This window comes from Andrographis paniculata, unplaced genomic scaffold (genome assembly GCF_009805555.1).
Source record: "Andrographis paniculata isolate CXL003 unplaced genomic scaffold, ASM980555v1 Contig52END, whole genome shotgun sequence".
NCBI lineage: Eukaryota > Viridiplantae > Streptophyta > Magnoliopsida > Lamiales > Acanthaceae > Andrographis > Andrographis paniculata.
In genome coordinates, this window is record NW_026137587.1 from 6,823,624 (window position 1) to 6,840,011 (window position 16,388).

The 16,388-nt window shown below is 38.4% G+C and overlaps 5 protein-coding genes across 8 annotated transcripts; 3 read left to right on the top strand and 2 right to left on the bottom strand.

Annotated features, from left to right (window-relative positions):
• Positions 1 to 252: 252 nt before the first annotated feature.
• LOC127254074 (NAC domain-containing protein 21/22-like) lies at positions 253 to 1,758 on the top strand. Its single transcript, XM_051278951.1, has 3 exons — positions 253 to 652; positions 740 to 996; positions 1,079 to 1,758. The coding sequence occupies exons 1-3, from the start codon at positions 421 to 423 to the stop codon at positions 1,469 to 1,471; spliced, it is 882 nt and encodes a 293-aa protein (XP_051134908.1). The 5' UTR covers positions 253 to 420; the 3' UTR covers positions 1,472 to 1,758.
• On the bottom strand, positions 1,224 to 5,580 carry LOC127254073 (uncharacterized). 2 transcript variants are annotated; one of them, XM_051278949.1, is made up of 10 exons: positions 5,457 to 5,580; positions 5,278 to 5,377; positions 4,997 to 5,183; positions 4,700 to 4,772; positions 4,460 to 4,639; positions 4,089 to 4,186; positions 3,766 to 3,869; positions 3,514 to 3,687; positions 2,946 to 3,137; positions 1,224 to 1,366 (listed from the first exon to the last, which is right to left on the bottom strand). In XM_051278949.1, exons 1-9 carry the CDS (start codon positions 5,497 to 5,499, stop codon positions 2,960 to 2,962), a joined length of 1,137 nt encoding a protein of 378 aa, XP_051134906.1. In that variant the 5' UTR covers positions 5,500 to 5,580; the 3' UTR covers positions 1,224 to 1,366; positions 2,946 to 2,959. The 2 variants fall into 2 exon arrangements, with proteins under 2 accessions (XP_051134906.1, XP_051134907.1); XM_051278950.1 differs by lacking the exon at positions 1,224 to 1,366 and having other exon boundaries at positions 2,800 to 3,137; positions 3,781 to 3,869.
• Positions 5,581 to 6,517: 937 nt separating this feature from the next.
• On the top strand, positions 6,518 to 9,034 carry LOC127254151 (cold-responsive protein kinase 1-like). Of its 2 annotated transcripts, none has more exons than XM_051279066.1 (8): positions 6,518 to 6,715; positions 6,805 to 7,050; positions 7,136 to 7,265; positions 7,373 to 7,503; positions 7,592 to 7,802; positions 7,909 to 8,146; positions 8,254 to 8,404; positions 8,515 to 9,034. In XM_051279066.1, the coding sequence occupies exons 3-8, from the start codon at positions 7,199 to 7,201 to the stop codon at positions 8,881 to 8,883; spliced, it is 1,167 nt and encodes a 388-aa protein (XP_051135023.1). In that variant the 5' UTR covers positions 6,518 to 6,715; positions 6,805 to 7,050; positions 7,136 to 7,198; the 3' UTR covers positions 8,884 to 9,034. The 2 variants fall into 2 exon arrangements, with proteins under 2 accessions (XP_051135023.1, XP_051135025.1); XM_051279068.1 differs by having other exon boundaries at positions 6,923 to 7,050.
• A 176-nt stretch (positions 9,035 to 9,210) lies between these two features.
• LOC127254152 (COP9 signalosome complex subunit 6a-like) lies at positions 9,211 to 12,997 on the top strand. Its single transcript, XM_051279069.1, has 9 exons — positions 9,211 to 9,579; positions 9,709 to 9,797; positions 10,740 to 10,833; positions 11,181 to 11,242; positions 11,327 to 11,405; positions 11,530 to 11,622; positions 11,968 to 12,068; positions 12,231 to 12,286; positions 12,547 to 12,997. Exons 1-9 carry the CDS (start codon positions 9,294 to 9,296, stop codon positions 12,626 to 12,628), a joined length of 942 nt encoding a protein of 313 aa, XP_051135026.1. The 5' UTR covers positions 9,211 to 9,293; the 3' UTR covers positions 12,629 to 12,997.
• Positions 12,998 to 13,239: 242 nt separating this feature from the next.
• LOC127254150 (F-box protein At-B) lies at positions 13,240 to 16,060 on the bottom strand. Of its 2 annotated transcripts, XM_051279065.1 has the most exons (5): positions 15,807 to 16,060; positions 15,349 to 15,554; positions 14,977 to 15,067; positions 13,786 to 14,846; positions 13,399 to 13,652 (listed from the first exon to the last, which is right to left on the bottom strand). In XM_051279065.1, exons 1-5 carry the CDS (start codon positions 16,038 to 16,040, stop codon positions 13,631 to 13,633), a joined length of 1,614 nt encoding a protein of 537 aa, XP_051135022.1. In that variant the 5' UTR covers positions 16,041 to 16,060; the 3' UTR covers positions 13,399 to 13,630. The 2 variants fall into 2 exon arrangements, with proteins under 2 accessions (XP_051135021.1, XP_051135022.1); XM_051279064.1 differs by having other exon boundaries at positions 13,240 to 14,846.
• Positions 16,061 to 16,388: the final 328 nt, after the last annotated feature.

Consider the following 16,388-nt stretch of genomic DNA (forward strand, 5'->3'; position numbering starts at 1 on the left):
TCAAATCAAATACCTGTTTTTTATTTTTTATATTATACTAAAAATTAATTTTACATTCAAAATATTACATCAACACCTATTTATATCACATTATACAACTATTCAAATTCAAAATTTTTATTATTCAAATCTCAACCACCAAACACACACATCCTATAGTAGATACTACTGCTAGTAGTCTTATTTAGACACGACATTAATTCCTTCTTTGACTCCTCACTAGTTAATTTGTTAGTAACAGTTGCAATTGCATACCCAGTGCCACTCATGATCTTATCTATCTATCTATATAAGGCAGTTAGTCAGTCATATCGAGCAACCTAAGCTACGCTAAGATTCCTACTACCTAGCTACCTACTAGTTTGAATTGGCTATCTGGCTAGCTGTATCGTTAATCTCATTATATATATATATATATATATGATGTCAATGAGCAGCAGCAGCAGCAGGTTGAGGAGTGTGGAGGAAAGGCTGCCAGCGGGATTCAGATTCCATCCAAGAGATGACGAATTACTCTGCGATTACCTCCTCAATTGGGTACTCGGATTCCATCACTCCTCCCCTACCCCTACCCCTACCCCTACCCCTACCCCTACCCCTAATCTCTTGGTCCAGGTCGACCTCAATAACTGTGAGCCTTGGGATCTCCCTGGTAATATCATTCATACATACATATATATATATCAAAAATAAATGTATAGGGAAGATTATTGTTGACTATATGTAGATATGTGTGTAGAGAGTGGTTGTGTAGGGGGCAAGGAATGGTACTTCTACAGCCAGCGGGACAGGAAGTACTCGACGGGGACGAGAACCAATCGAGCCACCATATCAGGCTACTGGAAGGCAACCGGCAAAGACCGCCCCGTCTTCCGCCGCCACCTCGTCGGCATGAGGAAGACCCTCGTCTTCTATCAGGGCCGCGCCCCCGCCGGAACTAAGACCCACTGGGTCATGCATGAGTTCCGCCTTGAAGGGCCCACCGTGCCTGCCGCGGTATACTAACTCACTCATCTCCACCTTTACTCACTTATTTCAAATCCATGCGATCTAAGGCCAATGTTGTGAGTGGTTGCAGGAGGACTGGGTTCTATGCAGAGTCTTGTACAAGAAAGCTACACCCCCGGAAGGAGGAGGGGGAGGATTCATGGAAGTGCCAATCGGACACAACAATCAGCATGTGCCCTGCTTCTCCATTTTCAGGCCTAATCAGATGACGAGCCCTGCTCTTACTGATCACAACGGCAGTTCATCATCAATTAGGGCGTCGCCGGTTGAGCTTGGACTATATAACTGGAATCCTTCTTCGTCATCAAACGATTCATGTTATGATGAGGAGATTATGAGGGCGGCGTGGAACAATCATCTGATGATCATGTCAAAAGTGGACAGCAACAATAGTAATGGTTATAAGGACTGTGACAACAATAGCAGTGGATTAATGATGAAGGGATTCCCAAGCATTGTGTAAGGAAAGAAGTTCATATGCTACTACGACGACGACATCTACATTCTACAGCCTACCACTCGATGCTCAAGTACTTGTAATTTCTATGATGTGAACAAAATGTAGACGGTATTTTGGAGTTTTGCCTATTGTAGTATAATCAATACCAAGTATTACATGTATGCAAGGTCTTTCTCGGTGGCTAGCTCATTAGGAGCGGAGATATTCGATGAGATTATGGCATATATATGTTTAAGTGGTTATGTAATGCGTTTTGTATTTAATAAGATCAAAGTTTCCTCCTTGGAACATGTTATAATTCGAGTTAAAGCTTGTCTAAGCAAAACTAAATAAGTAATCACATTTGAAAATAAGAAATTAAACATATACAAAAAGTGTTTTAACTCAGGCTCAATACATCAATCTAAATCTACCACACAAAGTGATTAGTTACACTTGAATACTGTTGTTCTAACATATGTTTACATGATGTAATTGTTTCCAAATAGCCCAGTAGGATACACATATATAGTGTGAGGTTTAAAATACTTGAATTTTATGATTAACCTGATTCAAGAGCAATTGGTAAGTTCTTCAGCCGTAAAAAATGATCATATTTCACATATTGAAAATATTTTGGAAAATGTAAATATTCTAATGTGATGCATGCATGGAGAGTCAACCAAGAATAGTGAAAAGTTGTTTCAATGGAATTTGCATTAGTATAACAGAAAATATCAATCTTTGACTCCGAATGCACATGTTTCAGAAGTAACTGCAATTTATGCATGTGTGTGTGCAGATATATTTCTGTAACCAATGGAAATGGGATGAATAGTAGATGTCAAAAGTATCAAAATCAATAAGGGAACAAGTGGGACAAACCAAGCATCAAATCACATTTGAATCTTTTATTAAGGTTTTATCATTTTATGTATATACACAAGCACACAGACATGTCAGTCACACAATAGAGCTTTTGTATTCATATATGTACATAAGCATGTGTGCAAGACAGAATAGTACATGCTCTGTTTAGCTAGAAAGCCGCAAGACCTCATCCAATCCAAAAACCTAACTCGAATGTAAAAGAAAAAGAAAATAAAAAATAAAAAGAAATGATTAAATATAAGCATGCGTGTCTACGTAATGCCAAATGTGATACTGATCATATATCAATTTGGAAAACAAAAGGATCGCTATCACTTTCATCCGCCTAACTAATTACTTTTTAAACAGTTAAGAAGAAAATTATGTATGTAAAAGGGGGAAACCGCCAAATCCCCATGAGCAATCAACTGAGATTTGCTGACTAGATAGAATTGGAACAATTCAAATTCAAAATCCAAATGATTTTTGAATAATTGTATTATCATATCCAAATAAACAAATATGTAATAATGACAGACATTTACTATATAGAAACAGACTACACACTGGATGGTAAATCGACCATATATTCATTAAGAGAAAAATAAAAAATAAAATCAGCTGTTACCTTTATTATCAAGCCTACAAGGGAGTCAGCCTCATCCCCTTGATAACCTTTGCAGCTGCTTCCATGCCGCTGCCTATAGCACCTTCAACATTCGGACTGACGCAGAAGTCCCCACAAATTGCTAATCTCTTCTGTGCAATCCAAAAGCATTTCTCCTCTCCGGCAATGCTAGCAGCAGGGAAGGCACCTCCCCTGAAAAGAATCACATAATGTGCCCACTGTTTATTGAGATATTGTAAACATTTTGAGAATGTGATCGAAACACATATTGAATCATTAGTTGGTTAGTCTGTGAATTGAATCTGGAAGTCTGAACAACCATCGACTATCTTATTCAAAGCTCAGTAAGACTTTTTCACCCATAGCACTAACCAAGTGATGGCAATATATACTTACTGAGAACAGAAGGTACAGCCAAACTGTTTTGTTTCCTATAGTTCATTGTCAGATTCCTATTATGAGATAATTTATGCCTTTCACTTCATTGATAAAAGAAATGCTAATCATACTCCCAAATAACACAAAGCCACAAAATAAAACTCTGGGCATAGGAGTGACACCTACTTACCATCTGTGAGCTTTCTTGAAATATGGCTGTGAGATGTCAAGTCCAGTGCTTTGGAATTCTTCAAATAGTTCCTCAGCAACTTTTGTCAATAATGCACTAGAAGGCTTCTGGAACCCAGCTTGAGAGATTATATGTTGTGCGTATTCAGCCGTAGAATGCAGAACCCAGAGCTCGCTGCACATAAAAAAGGAAATTTGAGTTTCATTATCCACAAATTAAAGTGCAATTTGCTGAAGATTCTGACTGAAATACCAGACATAAACCAACCTACTGGTCAAACGTCCTGGCTTGCTGCTATCACAGTAAGCCCAGCTTAGAACTTCTGAATTCTTGAATGAGATGCCTTTTATAGGTATCTGAATAATAACAGAGTGAATATGATGGAATTGCAAATAAACAATATCACCAAGGTTTACATAAGCTTTATCAACATAGCAAGGTGCTCTGCAGCATTAAATTTCAATTATTAACATGTGGAGGTTAATCTAGTCATTTTGGAAAGTTGCTTTAAACTTTTCACCAACATAGCCCGGTGCTAGGATTCACCAACTGATAACAGAGGCACACACACTTACTGATGACAGAGGCTGTTCGAATGCCAGCATAAGGGCAAAGCAGGGAATAGTTGGAACTTCTTTAATTTGCAAAGCCATGTCTGAAATGGAGTTCAAGTCTGCAGTAAACAAACAAGATAGTCAATGGAAGCAATAAAGCCAATATGATCAACTCAACTATATGTATTCTGTTGGCGAGATGTTTGAAGACAACAAGTGGAGTTTATCAAACCATCTATGCCACATAATCAACAGAGAACCCCTTCACGGCTTCAATGATGCAAGGAAAAACATATATGGCATTAATTGGATTAACACAATTGACTATTGCCAGAAACATCAAATACAGCTTAACCAACTAAACTATATAGCATAAAATGATAGTATTATACCAATAGGTGGTGGTTTTCCTGTGACATTTGTAAACCGGGAGGAAAATGTGTTTTTGTCAGATGTCACCACTCCCCTAAAATGGCCAGCATCATGTCCATCCAAACTTGTCAAGGACCACATGTCGATATCCTCCAACCAATTCACCCTTCCAATGCCAAGCCCAAACCGGCTTTCAACTCCTAAGGAGGAAAATAAATTAAGATCAACCTTAACAGATACCAAGAACTATCATTACCTACCAGGCTCGTGGCATAATGCTCTGCAGATAGAGTTCATTCCTGGGACACCAACATATCTTTTGTTTGATCCTTCCTGAAGTAAAACAAATTTCAGGAAGATGACTGCTTGAAATACTAGAAGTCAGACAGATGCAATCCAGCAGATGCAAGCATAGAGAAAACTGAAGAACAATAGTTGAAAAAAACAAAAACTCGTGAACTAGAAGATCTGCATATGAGTTATAAAACCACACCCAATTGAGCAAATATCAGATAAACTAACTGTAATTGATATCTCCAAAGAGAACAATTTCTAACCTCGTCAACATTGACGAACTTTTTGGTGCTAAAATCAAATGAGCCAAACGTCTCTTTCCACTCAGCGATAAGACCTCTGGACTCCCACTCATTGATAATACTTTGCACCTCTAAATTTTTAGAATTCACAGTGAAGTACGGCGCCCCGTGGTCGAACGACAACTCTCTCCCATCTTCCGAAGTTTCTCTGGAACAAACCATCGAAAACACACAAACGATTATTACTCTTCGATACGTGCAAAGTTGGAGAATACCTAAAAAATTCAGGAAAAGGGGAAAACCTTCGGTGAGACATGCGCCCGCCGGGACCTCTGGCGGACTCGAACACAGTGACAGAAATTCCATTCTTCGCCAGAATTGACGCGCACACTGCTCCAGAAACTGAAAACAAATGCTGGATCAAAACTAATTTTACCGTATGAATACAGATGGAATATAATTCTGAAGATGCTGTGCTCACTGCCGCTGCCAATGACGGCGACCTTGGACACGACTCCGGCCATCGCGGTGGTGGCTGATCCGCTGGTTGCCTGCCTGTCTCTTCCGAGCAGAGATGATGTCGAAAAATAACTACCAGGTAGAGGTACGTAGTCCGTCCCGTTGTTTTATGAGTGGGCCCGTCCATCACCGGCATAATTAATTCTGATAAATTTTTCATAACTGTCTTAACATACATTTTGTTACATAATTTTATACTAGCAGATAATTATGCTAGGTGGAATTCATTAATGTATTTTTTATTAAAAATGTGGAGGTTATATGGTAAAATTTAGATTTAAAATAAAAATAAAATCAACTCTTTGTATATGAATACTTTTTAGAGAGTATTTTGGAAATATTTTTGTTAGTTTTTATTGATTTGAAGATGAATATTTTAAGTATAAAACAAATATTACTTATTTCATTTTGTATAGAATATAGATGTTGAAAACAAGAATTTTTAAATAAAAAAATTAAAATAGATTGTATAATACGAAAAGGAATACTTTAAATTATGTAATGGATATATTATATGATCATCACATTGTTTATTTAAAATATATACCACAAGAATATATAAATAAATATTTCCTCCGTCTTATAAAATATGAGACTATTATTGTAGATACAGGTAAATATAATCAGTAAATAATTAAATATATTAGTAAAAAATAATTATAAATTAAGATTAAAATAAATAAATAATTTAATTAAAATTAAAAAAAAATTTAAAATTTAAAATTTAAAATGCTATTAAAGTAAAAATAGAAAATAAAAACAAATTGGAGTGTAGGAGTATATATTAATATATATATATAGTTTAAGTGATTGAGATCATGTCAGATTACATCGGACGTGGTCATAGAATGAACAACACAGCTCACAGAAGAGGTGCAGCCAAAGGTAGATGGTGACCGGCCGCGGTTGACCATTACGCGCCGCCGACTTAGCTCATCTCATCAGAGAGGTCAATTGCTAAACAGACAATTGCTGATATTAACCATAGTTATGGACGATTGATCATTTATTTTAACCCCCGGAAGATAATTAGTGAAAAGGTTCTACAGTTCAAAATGAATACTCCATCACCCAATGTAAGGCTGACCAGAATTTCCGCATTGACTTTCCGAGGACGTCAAATTCTGCTGCAGAGGATAAATTGCGTGTGTCGAGGGCCTTGTTTACTTCAATCCTCTGTTTCTCTGGTCGAGATTTTTGCTATTTGGTGTATTTTTCGAGGTTTGATGTCTCGTTGGTGATTCGTTTGGTTTGATTTTCGCATTATTTGCTGCTGATTTGCTTGTATGATCCATTGTTTATGTTGCTAGGGTTCATTGCTTGGGATGGCTGAATAGTATTCGATTATCACAATCTGTTGAGAGCGTACCGTCTTAATTATCATCTTCCATTGATCGCTTCTTCTTCTTCGACGCGTTTCCCTTGCAGATCGTTTCTGACAAGTCGCGACGCGTGGAATGTCCATGATCTAATTGAAAGGGGAATATTCATGTGTGAAATCAGCTTGAATTTCATTCAAAATTAGTTGCCTTTAGATTGGGGAAAATCTTTTGCAGGTGATCTACTCTTGAGAATTCGCCTCAGATTTTCAGTTACTTTGTTGAATTATGCTTCGTATTTCTCACCCTCTCCTTGCTTCAGAACCAGAGAATTAACTACCGTGATTGGATGCAAGTGTGAGAGAAATCAGTCGAATCTCCAGTTATGACCTGCCTTTCTTATTTGTGTTGTCGAAGATCGGCAGCAACCGAAGATTCAGAACTTCATGATGGTAAAGTTCACAGCTCCTTTCGGAAATGCTCTTCCAAATTCCAGGATATATCAATTACATAGTTCTTCTTATCTAATTGTCTCCAAATATTGGATGATCATGAGAAGTTGGATTACACGCGGAGCTCTCAGGAGTCCCCAATGTCAATCTTTACTCATACAAAGAACTGAGGATCGCTACGAATGATTTCAGTCCTGCAAATAAAATTGGGGAAGGAGGATTTGGTTCTGTTTTCAAGGTAAATCAAGTATATCTTCGAGTTTCATCTGTAAATCCAATAGAGTAAATTCTACAATCATCCCCATGGATGCTGATCTCATTTGCAGGGAAACCTCCGGAATGGGGAAGTGGCAGCCATAAAGGTTCTCTCAGCTGAGTCGAATCAAGGAGTGAAAGAGTTCTTGACAGAGATTCAAGTGATTTCAGAAATCGAACACGAAAATTTAGTGAAGCTTTACGGCTGCTGCGTTGAAGGCCAGCACAGAATCCTCGTATACAACTATCTTGTGAACAACAGCTTATCGCAAACGCTTCTAGGTATTTGCATCTGATCATATTCATCCAACTACTACTAAATTGCTTCAACAAAAACTTACTTATGAACAAAATGATCCGATGATCCGTGCAATCGATTAATCTGCAGGCGGAGGCCACAACAGCATCCATTTTGACTGGAGGACGCGGGTGAAAATCTGCATCGGTGTGGCGAAAGGACTTGCATATCTTCATGATGAAGTTAGGCCGCACATTATCCACAGAGACATCAAGGCAAGCAACATACTTCTGGATGAAGACTTGAGCCCCAAAATTTCAGATTTCGGTCTTGCTAAGCTCCTCCCCGCCAGCATGACTCATGTCAGCACGCGCGTGGCAGGAACAATGTACGATTTTAAACTATGCTCGAATCTGGTGATAACAATTATTGGCAACGCTTATAAGCTTCAAGCATTTTGATGGTCATTCTGTTTGGTTTTTAAAATGTTTGCAGAGGTTATTTGGCACCCGAGTATGCGATAAGAGGGCAGGTGACACGTCGAGCAGATGTTTACAGCTTTGGAGTTCTCCTTATCGAAATAGTCAGCGGAAGATGCAATACCAATACACTATTGCCGGCAGAGGACCAATATATTCTCGAAAGGGTAACCATTCGATATATTTGCTGAGAGATGCATCAAATTTGTGACTCTTGTCAAGAAATGTGATCATTTGGATCATCGTATAAACTCTTTTCAAATTCTTGCTGTAATAGACATGGAAGCTTTACGAGAAGAAGGAAACGGTTATGCTAGTCGACTCATCACTGGATGGCGATTTTGACGCCGAGCAAGCATGCAGATTCTTAAAGATCGGTCTACTCTGCACACAAGATGCTCCCAAGCTTCGACCGTCTATGCCAACAGTCGTGCGAATGCTTACTGGCGACAAAGACGTTGATAAAATTATGGTGTCGCGACCAGGCTTGATCTCGGATTTCATGGACTTGACGACGAATAGAGGGGCGCCTAAACCCGTGCAGGACATTATCAATTCGTCGATCGACGACTACTCTTCCAGCAACACGACACGGACTTCGGCACCTTATTCTCAGGAGAACACCATGTTCAATCAGAGCTTGTGAAGTAGTCAGGTTCCGCCATGGATGATTATTTTGTTTTGAGTTTAATTTGTCGCTGGCTTTGTTTGATCTGAATTGTCTTGTTTCCCCCCTTACTGGTTTGTATTGCACGTTTGCATTTGGGGACATGAAATTGGCACATGATATGATGTCAGTGTGAGTTCATTTTTACAAATATAAGTTTGATCTTATTTTGAATAACAAAATTTTAAATTGTAAATAGTCAAGGGGCTATATTGTAATTTTGGTTATGACGGGCTTTTGTTTAAGTTGGGCTCGGCCCATATATTGCAGCGATACATGTTACTATCTGGGACTGGGACTACGATGAAAGAGAACGTTCTGGAACCCCCTTAAAATTCGGTAATCGTTGTGGCTATCGATCGGAATCCGAATCCGAATCGGAGGGGAAAATGTCGTCGTCGTCGTCGTCGAGCAGTGGCCTGACGTTCAAGCTCCATCCGCTAGTCATTGTCAACATCTCCGATCACTACACTCGAGTCAAGTCGCAGTCTCATCCAACACACTCCGCCGCTGACGCATCGTCCGTGGCCAGTCCTAAGCCGCCGCGTGTGTTCGGCTGTGTTATAGGAATCCAGCGCGGTCGAACGGTGGAGATCTTCAACAGCTTCGAGCTTCTGTACGATTCGTCTACTCACTCACTAGACCGTGCTTTTCTCGAGAAAAAGCAGGAACTCTGTGCGCATCTCTTTCGATTACTATTGTTATTTTATTTGTAATAATTTAATGTGCGAATGCGATCAGAAATGTTTGGGTCTATGTTTAGCGTGGAAAGTTAATATTTTTTATGCTTGTTGTGATGAACAGATAAGAAGGTGTTTCCGAATTTTTACATTTTGGGATGGTACTCAACCGGGAGCGATGCGCAAGAATCCGATATGGTTATACACAAAGCTGTAAGTAATACATTTAGATTTTTTGGAGCGATTCCCCCTTTTTAAAACAAAAGGGATCATATACGATCGTATCTGGTTTATTTGTAGTGTTACCTATGAAACAGAAGAGTGGCTAAAGCTGGAAGCTTCCTATTTGCTACAATTATTTTCACTCTTTGCTATATTTTTACTTTCTAGTGCTGCTGGACGCTTAGCCCCTGAATTACTGTTAAACTGCTTGGTGTTCTCCCTTATTATGGATTTACATGGAAGGTTGTATGGAAAATTTCACTATCAAATGTGTCGATAAAGAACAAATCGAAACGAGTTGATTATATAAGTGCTGGTTCCATTGTTTTAAATTGCAAGGCATTTTTTTTTTTCATAGTAGTCTCTATTGCGCTGCTGCAAAGTGTCATGACTATCTACCGCCACTGCTCCATTTCAGTGTGTTTATGCACTTGCAGAAGTAGCAGTTTGTTGAGATAGGGATGGGCATGTTAGGACGGAAATATTCTTATAGATTATAAGAATATAAATGAGGAGATTGAAAAGGAAAGAAATTTATCTATCAGATTTTAGGTCATATTAACTTTAATTATCTTATTACGAAAGTAGCGGTTAGCGAATTAACTATGATAGTACATTTTGGCATTTTGTTTTGTTGGACATAAGACTTCATTTATTAGTTGGAATGATAATCATGAAATTAATTTATAAAATTTCCATACACCCTGATATTGTAATTTTGCATATATAATAATGTTATATATACATATATTTCTAAGCTGCCAAAGACTCAAATAGCGTCAATCCTGCTATATTCTATTCTGCTGTAACATTGTAGGAGTTGACCCTCTTGACCCTTATTTATTGCTCTTTGAGATTAACAATGTTTTTTCTTATGTTGGTATAAAAATGGTACTTGTTCCGAAACTCATGACAGATCATTTGTTTTGACAGTTGATGGATATAAACGAGAGCCCAGTTTATGTTCTTCTCAGTCCTTCAATTAACCCCACACAGAAAGATCTTCCTGTCACGATTTTTGAAAGTGGTAAATATTATAGTTATTTTATTATCTCACAATTCCACAGATGGTTTGCGGTGCAATTGGCATCTACAGTAGTGTTTTACTTGAAGCAACAATTTTCTCCTATTGGTAAATGCAATGTTATGGCTTGGGTTTCTCCCGATGATTGAAGTCTTTGAACATATGTGTTGCCTTTTCTGGATTTTAAGATTATTGATCCATGAATGCAAAGCAATATGTGACAAATTAAGCTAAGCTGCATTTTGTCATGAGACTCTTTAAGTTTTTAATTTTATATTGGCAATTATCTGCAATAAATAAATAGTTGTTGATAGTATGTATTGTTTTAATGTTGTGCATGTTAATTAAAGAACTGCATGTTATTGATGGCATGCCCCAGCTGATATTTGTTCGCTCAAGCTATACAATAGAGGTAAACTTTTGTTTGTCAGTGCATGCAACATTTGAGGCGCAATTTAGACCTTGCTACATAATCTCCTTTTTTATTCTTTGCTAGACAGTGGAAGCTGAACGTATATCTGTTGATCATGTTGCCCATCTTAAACCATCAGATGGGGGTTCAGCTGCAACTCAATGTGAGTTTATATTATTTTTCAAGTTGGCACTATGTTGAGTGTCTTCTTGGGTTCATCCTTACTATATAACCTTTGTCAGTCATTAATGTATTGGGCTTCAATATTAACTTTCTGTAATATGCAGTGGCTGCTCAACTTACTGGCATACATAGTGCCGTCAAGATGCTGAACAGCAGAATTAGGGTGTTGTATCACTATCTTTTGTCCATGCAGAAAGGTACTTTGTGTTTTTTTGTTTTTGGGTATCCATAGTTTTGCTAATACTTTTATTCTGATGTATTCTAGGAAAATGTGTTTGTTTCAAGAAAATTATAATTTGCAATATAAAAACCTGTGCTACACGACACCACTTTCTCTGGATGAATTCTTAAATTTGACCCAAAAAGATTATTTGGGATAATCCATATAATCATAGGACTCATGTACAAATAACCTTGTTTTACTGCCATTGATGTTTTAGACCATCCAGAATTATTCGAGGTGATTTAGTCCAACTGTCTCCCTATGTTATATTGAATTTCCTTCTTGGTGTCTTTATTCACAACATTGTTGCTGGTTGTAGAGGATATTCCATGTGACTATTCATTACTGAGGCAAGCTTCTAGCCTCCTGAGGAGATTACCAGCCATTGAATCAGATAAATTTCAAGATAATTTCTTTATGGTAGGTAAATTTTGCAAGTTCTCACATCTTCACATAACGATGTTATGTGCTTGTATATACTCTACTACCATCCTTGCCACCATATTTCTTCCGGCAACTTTATATATCTTGAATCTTTTCATATACTTTTGCTTATCCCATTCTTTATTCATTTCTTTCCAGGAATACAATGATACATTACTGATAACTTATCTTGCCATGTTCACCAACTGCACAAGGTTATTCCTTAATCTTCTAGATCTTAATATTTTAGACGGACATTATTATCAGCATTTGATCCATCCAATTTTGTCCCACATGATGTCTCCCCAAACTAATATAATCAATAGCTTCTTGTTCCATCCCTTATGCGTTTATCTCAAATTGTTTCTGGCATCATAACAATTCTGTAGCTCATCATCATCTACATTTAATATTAGCCATTCCCATCTTCAAGTTGCTCAGCATATCTGATATGATTCTTCTGTGTTTGGGGCAGCACAATGAACGAGTTGGTGGATAAATTCAACACTGCGTATGAGAGGCATAGTCGAAGGGGTGGCCGAACTGCTTTTATATAAAAGCCTATTATTATATTATTGTTGGCTTTTATTCCTTGAGATTTTGTGTATGCTTTTGTATTGATTCCCCGTTCATCTTTGATGGAAATTACTTGATAATATTCTGCTTAGCACAGGCACTCCCGAAACTTAGACAACTCAGCGGTCTCGGACTCGAACGCCAAGGAGAGGTATTTTATTTAGGACAGTAGGAGGAGGTCTCAACTCTGCTAAAATCCGTGTATGTTACTACTTGCTAGTGCTCAACTTAAATTTTACATGCATTGGCACACTCGGTCAATTATTATTTTTATTTTTTGAGTTGTTTTACATACAATACATGTATTTAATATAAATACGCCCAGATTCAGTAAATTTTGTTGTATGAAATTCTTGTGGTTTCTCCATCGCTTCATTGAATGGGCCTTGTGAGTGAGTTAGATTAGAAGGAATTTGATTTGATTTTTATATTTGGCAGTATGACTTTTTATTTTCAAAGATATATATATATACATATGGAACCTGTAGTCGCACTGGGTAAATCTTGGCATCAGTTCGAACTTATGGCCTTAGGACTGACTATTAACGTGAGTGTTGGTATGTTTGGTGCTTATTTTAACTAATGCTCGTAGTTTGGTCTCAGCCTTTGATGAAAGTGATCCAACAGCCAGTATTTCTCATGAACAAAACAAATCTACAGTACAAAATAAGGATCATCTTCAATTGATACTACCTACTACACAACAGCTATATATTTTTCCACCATAAGTCCATTATCTTTTAGAGAAGGGGTTCAATAACCTCGGCAACACGCCCGTGTCTGTCTGTCTTCACACACCAACACGGCCGCCTGAGCCAGCCAGTCTTCTTCGTCTTTTCAATTCCCATTGTTGTCTTCGTGGAACTGCCATCCATCGTGACATCCCATCTCGCAGCCATCGAAACAAATGGTGAGCCACGGCCGCATTCGGCAGATCATTGCAAAGTCGTCCATCTTCTTTGTGTCCCCGACTCCGAGCCATCTCAACCCACGAAAACACGGCCTCTGCAACAACTCAGCTAGTTCATCACATAATTGAGTGCATTGACACACATCGAGCCTTTGGAGAGAACTCCTCCCGTCGGATCTCCCTGAGGCCAATGTTTTAAAAGACATACCCGTCACATGAAAGCAATACCTCATGCATAACTCAGTCAAGGATTCGGCACCGGAAACAATGGCATGAATGGCCCTATCTGAAATTCCAGGCATGTGTCCGATGTCGAGCGATGATAAGGTCTTCTTGATTCGATCTCCACTGCTGAATAGGCTAATAATTCCCCTGCTAGTTACTCTAGTGATTCCTCTCAGAGACAAACTTGTTAATGGAAGATTCGCCTTTCCTAGAATAGAAAGTCCTCTGTCGGTAATGTCAGCTCCGCCGAGGTTCAGGGAGGTCAGCGTATTGATCGGCGATATGTGCTCGAGACAGGAGTCAGCTATGCTTCTGCAACCGTTTGTATCGAGCACTTGCAAGGCATTCGACGAGCCAAGTTGAGCTACAAATTCACTGGTTATGAGGTTACAGGATAACAGTTTCAACTCCACAAGGGGGCACGAAACTCCATCGATGTCATGAAAGGCTAAGTCTGTCAAAAGAGGCGCATTCCGGACTTCAAACTTCTTCAAATTCCGACACGAACACAAGATAGAGGAAAATCCAGCACAAGTAACTTTAGAGAATCCACCGAGTTTCACGGATTCAAGGCCCCTACAGCTCTCAGCAAGAAGCATTATCCCCAAATCATTTACTCTTTTAAACGACACGATATAGTTCACCCGACTCCTCACGATCGAAAGGGATGTGAGATGCTCACAAGATCCCAGAGACTGAAGTCCTAAGTTAGTCAAGTCATGCGGAAGTTTTGGTTCTGAACACGCTCTGTCTTCGAGATCCAGTTCAACTAAAAGCCTAAGCGAGGTGGTAATTGTGGCTATTAATCTGTTGGTTATAACATCCAAGACAAGTGACAACGTTCGCAATCTGAACCCTGTAAATGGCAACTGTGATGGAATACTGGATGTGGCCATTTTTTCCAGAACCTCTACATCATCCCCAAGACGTTCTATCAGCAGAATAGCATCCTTCTCATTTACAGGCTGTAGCTTCAGAAAAGTGACACTTTTGGGGAGGAAAAGATGAATGGCACCTAAATCATATGGATGCCTTTCTGTTCCGCGATTTTTTATGGATAGATGCTGCAAAATGGAATTGCGTGGTTAATTAGTAACTAACCATTTTTAGCAGAGGATATCACTTTGAAATAAGATTGGCCACGACCAATCTCAATACAAATATAACACAAAATATATAATATATATATTTTACCTCCAACCCCGAAAATTGTTCCAGCATTTTTAGAAGGTTGAACCTGAAAGTACCTGGTAAGCTCTGTCCGGCCAATTCCAGGGCAAGTTTCCTAACACAAGCAGGGATAATTGTGAATAAAAGGGACAATATTAGAGATTATGCCAAACCCTTCGATTAATAGATGAGTTCTTGTTTAAACAGGATTACAGTTCTGAATTCAGTAATGGAGTTAACAACTTAATATGCTTACATACATACATATGCATCACTACATTTCTAACTAGCTTTACCCTTTTGACACTATTGCAATTACCGAATTGCTGGTCAAAAGATGTACACATAATTAAAAGAAGTTCATGACATCATGCATTTCAAGAGCAAGTTCATCACCTTAAATTGGGGCACTTCTCTCCAATAGAAGGAAGAACTTCATAGGAAAGTAATGCACACTTGAGCAAATTCAATTCATGGATGTTGGGGCGAAGAATGCTGAGAATTGAGCAATCATCCAAGTGCAGACAATCAACAGAAACACTCTCCACCCCTCCCATTTTGGGGAAAATGTGATTAAGCAGCTCTCCGTTCATCGAAAAGGCCTACAATACAATCATACACAATTTCTCAATCTTAAATATTTTCACTCAATCTAAAATGCAATAAGAATTTTCCACATACCTAAACAAGACAAATATTGCCTTAAAAGATGGAGAGAATAAAATGGGGGTAAGGAACAAAACCATATTCCCAACATCAGTTCGAGATTCAGTATAATCAAAAATTGAATCCAAATCGAACAGAGTTACGCGTAACAATTATATTAAAAATTCTATAACTAGATCAGAACTTACGGAGAGATCCAGAGAAGGAAGTATAGAAAGCGCATGAGAAACGTTGGAACGGAGGACGCGGCATACACACGCCAAAGAACATAGCGACTCGAGCTCCAATCTAGGGAGTATCTCACCGAGAATCAAGGAAGCCGGGAGCGGGAAGCCATCTTGTGGCGGAGCGCCGCCGCAGGCTTCCGCCGGCACGGCGCCGTCCACAACGCACCGTCTCTTGTCGTCGCAATTCTCCTCCATAGGGAAGGAAACTAAAAACGTTAATCCTTAAGCAGCGCTTTTAATTGTAACGTAGTTTTGGCAGAAATTCTGAGACACGCTTTTTCAATTGGGCCGAATTAAAATTTTAGGCCACAGTTTTTGGGCCAACATAATCTACACTCTCCTACTTTTTTTATTACACACACATAATCATGTGTGAAATTTTGTACTATATTGTAATTATTTATTAATTTATATATTTGTATCGCACTCTTTAGCTTACGATGGTATTTTATGGTTGGTTTGATTTTGATTTGAAATTCACTTTAATTTGAGTTTTTATTTGATAATTATGAGAAGAATTAATGTATTTTCCATAGCAATGTT